We start from the raw sequence: 6,000 nt of genomic DNA, 5'->3' as shown, positions 1-6,000 counted from the left end.
GAAAATCTTATAAAAATACTTAACTTGTAATATACTTAACTTGCGTACAGTCCGACTCTAACTCTGGTTAATTATGTGGAGCTGCACGCAGACTAATCTCTGAATTCTCTTCATTGCAGTGGAATTTTACTACAACTTCCGGTACTAAATGTGATAACCTTTTCTACGATTTTACAGTATTTGAGTCCTGTAACAAACCGTAAAACCATTAACGATCTAAATATAATAATATGCCAGTATAATTTAATAAAGTAATAAATTAATAAATTAGGACTAATTCAAAGAGACAACGACATACGATCGTTGCTATGGGGATTCAGTGACAGGTATGTGTGACAGCTGACGATCACGCCATCGTCATTCGATGATTCGACCTGCAAAGCGGCATGAAAAACAGAATACCTAGCGTGTCGTAGAGAACTGAAACGGAACTGCAAAAAAAGGCTCAATAAATCTTATTGAATATCGAAAGCTACGAAAGGAATTGGATGAAACGCCTAATTAGAAAGAGGTAAAGATGAGAAATGTCATTTACAGATCTAGAGTTTGAGCAAACAGTATATGTGACTGTTTGAGCTGAGAAGAGCCAAAATAGATCATTGCAGTTTACAGATGAGAATGACTCAAATAACTTGGAAAAATGTGAAAAAATCTAAATCTATTGTACTCATGAAGAAAATGAGACACAAAATAAAGAGGTAAGGACGCAGTCAGTATGGAAAAATAAGTATATTGATGGCATAGTATCATTGACAACATGCTTGCTACTATGATGATGTTATTAATCAATAGAAAGGTGTAGCTTTCTTTCGCAGTAGCTCTGTACAAGAATTCCAACGTAAAGAAAAGGTCAAATCTTCAAAAATTCAGTGTTTACTAATCAAAATCAAGTGAAATATTTTTAAAAATGTATTTTGACTATTACTGATTCCCGATATCTTGAATTGGAATCACTGCTCAAAAGGACTCTGGATCTTCGCGGATCGATTTTTCAAGTCTTCGCGTGCGGACGAACAGCGTAATATTTTACTTTTACGATAATGTCACATAATCTTTTGATATGTCATTTTTGCACAGCAATAGTATCTTTCCTTTCCGTTGGAACTTAGATATCCTAGTCTACTGGTTAGTCTAGTAGTTGGGATCTAACAATGCGTGTAATTTTGCAGTGCCCACGTTCCGAAAACAAATAATCTTCTATTTTGTCAAGAATGAATGACTTTTTTCTTCAATAACATTGATTTATATATAGCTGTAAAGAAACACGCTTTTGCACAAATTATTCAAGAAAATATGAATAGATTGATGGGTGAGTTTGGCCACCCCTTGGTGACAAATATGTGATTCTGATACGGGGGGTGGCTTGAAATCATAGTACTACCCTACCCTCTTTTGGATAAGACCTCTGAAAGATCTATTAATTAATTTGAGCTTCTTGTAGCAGTGGGTATTAAAACATGCGCCAACGTTGTTGTTTTTTGGTCATAAAAGACAACAGTATTCAATAACTTAAAACAAGCAACCATGGATTTGTTAATCTTTTAGTCTGGGGTATTGACACTTGGATAAGGTATTCTTTGTTCTGTGAATCTTGACCCCAAGTCTGTAAAGCGTGGTTTGTCTCTGTTTCTTGATAATAGGTTCAAACCAAATTCAACTAAAGCTTTATGCTAATGAAACCAAGGGTGAAAAGCTGTTTTGTTACTCCTTTGCCCCCAGTTGTGAACCGACTCTGCTAATTACGTCATAAAAGTTCTTATAGCGTAATGCCAAGTGCATTCAAAAGCTAATCAATGACCAATGCTTTTATAAAATAGCAAAACCGTAAAAACAACTTTGTTAAATCGGGGGAAAAATTAACGCAATATTTATACACGGCGCGCGCTACTCGGACTGTGCACTGTGCACTGTACACCATACCGAGTTTTTGATGTACATTAAATAACCAATCAAAACGCGCTTTATATCGTCGCATTCGTGGTATATATACTCCAAAAGAAACGAAAAAAAAAATTTTCTAGGATTTTTTGGGACTTTTTTTTGGATCCTAGTGAAGTGAATTGCGTTATTAGGGCGATTTACTTCCGGTGACAGTGCGCTCGTTTAGGAACCTGGAAACTAGAGGAAGAACAAATGGTGATGAGTTGTGCAAGGCCACGAAATCCGCCAAAAAATGCCTTAAAAACTCTATAAATCCCCACAAACTAACACTCATAGACCTACAGAAGATACAATAATGGAGTCAGATACGCAAAATGTTGAGAAAGAAGAAGTTAAACCGACTCATTCTGGTACAAACGAGAGACCTAAATCATTAGACTTGGATTTCTCGTCTCGGAGTTCATTGACCAGCATTAGCGATAAAAAAGAAACCGAAACTAATGAGTCTACAAGGTGGGCTAGTTCTTATTTAGACGGCTAACAAATATAATTTAACGTCTTAGGTTCTACGATTGGATCTAGTTTGTACTTCATTGATTAAAAATATTTTTCCTCCAACTTTTAATCACAGGAAGGCGTCTCCAACATCTCACGAAGACGAGTCGTCTTCACTAAATAATGCGGAATTGGACAGGTAATCTAAGATTTGTACACATAATTTTAGCTTTTCTACATGAATTAGGATTGTAGCTATCGTGATTCAGGTTTTTTGTACTTATTAAGGTTTTATTTGAGGCAGAATTGTTTGAGGTTTTGCAGGCCAGGAGAGCGTATAGTAGCTACAGTAGTTCAGCTGTGGTAGGATTATTGATGTTGAGAAGATTCAAAACTTTTATTCACAGATTTCGTAAGCTCCAAAAATTCTCATCCTCAGTCTTGATTATTTTTTTAGTTTAAGTTTAGGATCTCAGGAACTGGAGGACATAGAGGAAAGATCGACAAACAGAAGGTAAATCTTATGAATATTAAAACAAATCGTACATGTAAACAAAGGAATATTTTGCTGATAAAAAATCATTTGCGTTCAAAATTGGCGAGATTACTTTTGGAAGAACGGAAAATGAAATAAAACTTAACTTCTAAAACTCAAAAATAAATCCACCAAACATTAAAATCTTACTACTTATATAGTATTATTTAAGGTAAATGTTTTCTTAGGTTAATGAACCTGATGGAGATAATAATTTGAACATATATTTTTGGCTTTGAAAAGGTTTCTTAATCTTACAAGAAAACCTTTCCATGGTTTATTTTAAAATTGAAAATTCACCAATTTTCTTCAGACATTTGTTGAAACATCTGTTAACTTTATGGAAATTTCTTCAATTCAGCAACTGTGGATTTTTGTTGCCAATGTCATTAATTATTAACTGCAGGATCTTGAGCTTTATTCCTTATTGGTTTTCAATTTTCAATTCATTAAACGTAACCACAAGTTGTTTGATGAGGGAAAAGACATCCATTGCGTGGAAACTGAATAGACTTTTATGAATCATTTGATTGTAACTACACGATTTATATGTACAACTATTAAGATAATTATTATTATGGTAATGTGTAGCTCCAGAAATTATCCAAACTCCAGGGAGGAATTTTCTTAAGACCCCCTTTACCACAGGAAATTCAAATTTTCTTCCATACAGACTCTGTAATTTTGTTCTTTCTCTGACTTTCCACGTCTCCGAAATTCCAAATTCCTCTGTGGGGGGTAAAGATAATTTGTGGAACCACACAATATCAGAAAAAGATCCAAAAAATACAGTATGTGAAAGGGAATAAAATTATGTGTGATGTATGGCTAGTGGTCTCCTTTGCACAGTTGATACTTAAATATTTTGTAACTAGCTCTTTTCTTTATATTTATTACCATAAATAAACCATATGCTGAAGTAGATTTTAATTTTTCATTTAAACTATACTACTTAATTACAATATATTTAGTTGCGATGATCTTTTAAATTTTGATTCTTGGACTTGTTATCTCTTGTGAGTAGAGTTTCTTGATCTGAGGGTTTTTCTCAAGGGTGGGTGTGGGGATTTCAGATTTGCAGATTTTGACAATTTTACATGCAGTTTTTTGGACCTTTTTTTCATGATTTTGCAGTTTCATCAAGAAGTGCAGATTTTTTACATTTTAATTTTTTTTAGCTTTCCTTTGTGACCTGTTTCCCCCCCTACAAATTTTTTCAATGAAATGGTTTTTGTTCTCAGCTTTATCACACTGATATCGACCCTAAAAGTGTTATAAAATATAGAAAGATATTTAAAATGTTGGCAGTACTAACTAGAAGTAACACTGTGCAAAATAAATGATTAAGAGAAATAAATAGAATACTCAATGAAAAAAAAAACAAAAAACAAAGATGATCGGAGCATATCGTTATATTTTCACATTTCAGATAAGTAATAGTAGAGATATCAAGCTGTTATATCACTAAATGTGTAAACCATAAATTCAGAATTTAGACTATTAGTGCTTCTAGGCTATACCTTCCTTAATCTATACATGGGGGACATTAAAGAACCTGTAGGACTATTCAAAAAAAAAAAAAAAACTGGAAGTAACACAAGTAATTGGGATGCTACTTGCTTTAATGTATATAGAATTAATGCAAGGAGAACTTAAGATGATTGTTTATTTTCAATGGTTGCCATGGCTATATCTTTTAATTAAACTTGCTTGTCTGTTATCTTTTGAGAAGTTAAAAAAATGGATTTATTCTAGAAGGTCAATTGATTATCATTTGTCAAAATAGATGAAGATGTAGATTTATTTTAAAGTTTGCATCATTGAAATGACCACTGGCAAACGCTATCCTAACAAATATGAAATATTATTTAAATCATATTTATATTCAAGTGCTTCAACGAATGATATTGCATGAAATTATTTTTACATATTTTTATTCATAATCTTTAAATAAAAACAAACAGAAAGTATTAAGATTTAATGGCTTGTAAAATGTTTGTGAATTATGGGATAACGTAATAGCAACTTCTGCAATTAAGTTTAAGAGTACCCTGTGGTGGTCTTGGAGTAGTCAAGCTTTAAATGTAGATCTTTAAAAAAATTTTAAAAGATTTAATTGCAATCACGAGAACCTGGAGTGAGTACGAAACTTTTTTAAAGAGTGAAGTTTGACGGAAAGAGGAGAGACAAATGTCACTGTTATGAAGAGCAGGTGGAGAAAGACTTCACTTAAAAAAATTCTGCATCTTTACAGTCTCCTACAGTTGTATGGCCTGGTGTTTGCTGAACAATTAAAACAGATTTGCATAATGTCAGTCTGCCTTTACGGTAATCTTAGAATTGCCATTAAAGCAAGACCTTCCTTTGATGGTGTTAATTCACAGACAACTACTGGTTAAACTGTTTGAATTTTATCACCACCCTATGGTGTTTTTAATAGTTTGTTACAAGATAAATCATGCTTAACTCTGAGTTGGTTTACAAAGATGGTGATAAATGCTGTGTTAGGAAAAAAAGGTGTGTTTTAGTACCAATAGTGTATTCATACTGTAAAGTTATTAATTATCAAGCTAATACATTTGAAATATTATTCTGATATGTAGTGTACATGTAAACTACAAAGAAGGGGAATTTTGACACCCTTTGATCAATAATCGTGATTTTCACTGCACAAATAATGAAATATTTTAGGGAAAGATTGTGTCTTAACTTAAATAATGATTCTATTAGAAAAATTAAGAAAATGAAATAATTTCTTTTTCAGTTAAGTTCTATTAATTGTTTCTTAAATAGGGGGATGATTTTGTTGTTAGAATAGTTTCATGCTGTTCATCTCGTGGCTTAAATCAATATCATTGTATTTTATGTATATAATTATAATAGCTTGAATTAAATATCCAGCGTTTAATAAATCCATGGGTATAGTGCTTTCCCATTTCAGACCAGGTATTTTCCTTGAGATTAGAATGATTTGTTTGCCAGGAACTCTTAGATTGATGCATTAATATGGATGAAATGCGAATGATTAATTTTATTGCAAAGTGGATTGGTTCTAATGCTAAAAAAATGTTCTAAAAATCTTCACATAT

General features: G+C 32.5%; 1 protein-coding gene across 3 annotated transcripts in view; it reads left to right on the top strand.

The window, feature by feature from the left end:
* Window positions 1–370: 370 nt before the first annotated feature.
* The window catches only part of LOC116301991 (protein Aster-B), a 14,649-nt gene continuing 9,019 nt past the window's right edge, over window positions 371–6,000 (top strand). Inside the window, exons 1-3 of one of the 3 annotated variants that reach the window (XM_031711169.2) lie at window positions 371–698; window positions 2,513–2,575; window positions 2,834–2,890. In XM_031711169.2, coding sequence (XP_031567029.1) covers window positions 613–698; window positions 2,513–2,575; window positions 2,834–2,890 — 206 coding nt within the window. In that variant the 5' untranslated portion in view covers window positions 371–612. Of the gene's footprint in view, window positions 699–2,111; window positions 2,395–2,512; window positions 2,576–2,833; window positions 2,891–6,000 lie in introns of those variants that run through there. The other 2 variants (XM_031711170.2, XM_031711168.2) reach the window with 2 other exon arrangements.

Source organism: Actinia tenebrosa, unplaced genomic scaffold, assembly GCF_029948245.1.
Source record: "Actinia tenebrosa isolate PJP-AT-01 unplaced genomic scaffold, QUT_ActTen_1.0 PGA_scaffold0__85_contigs__length_37466705, whole genome shotgun sequence".
Lineage (NCBI taxonomy): Eukaryota > Metazoa > Cnidaria > Anthozoa > Actiniaria > Actiniidae > Actinia > Actinia tenebrosa.
Note: the sequence above shows the minus strand (reverse complement) of the source record. Positions and strands in the feature narration are given on the sequence as shown.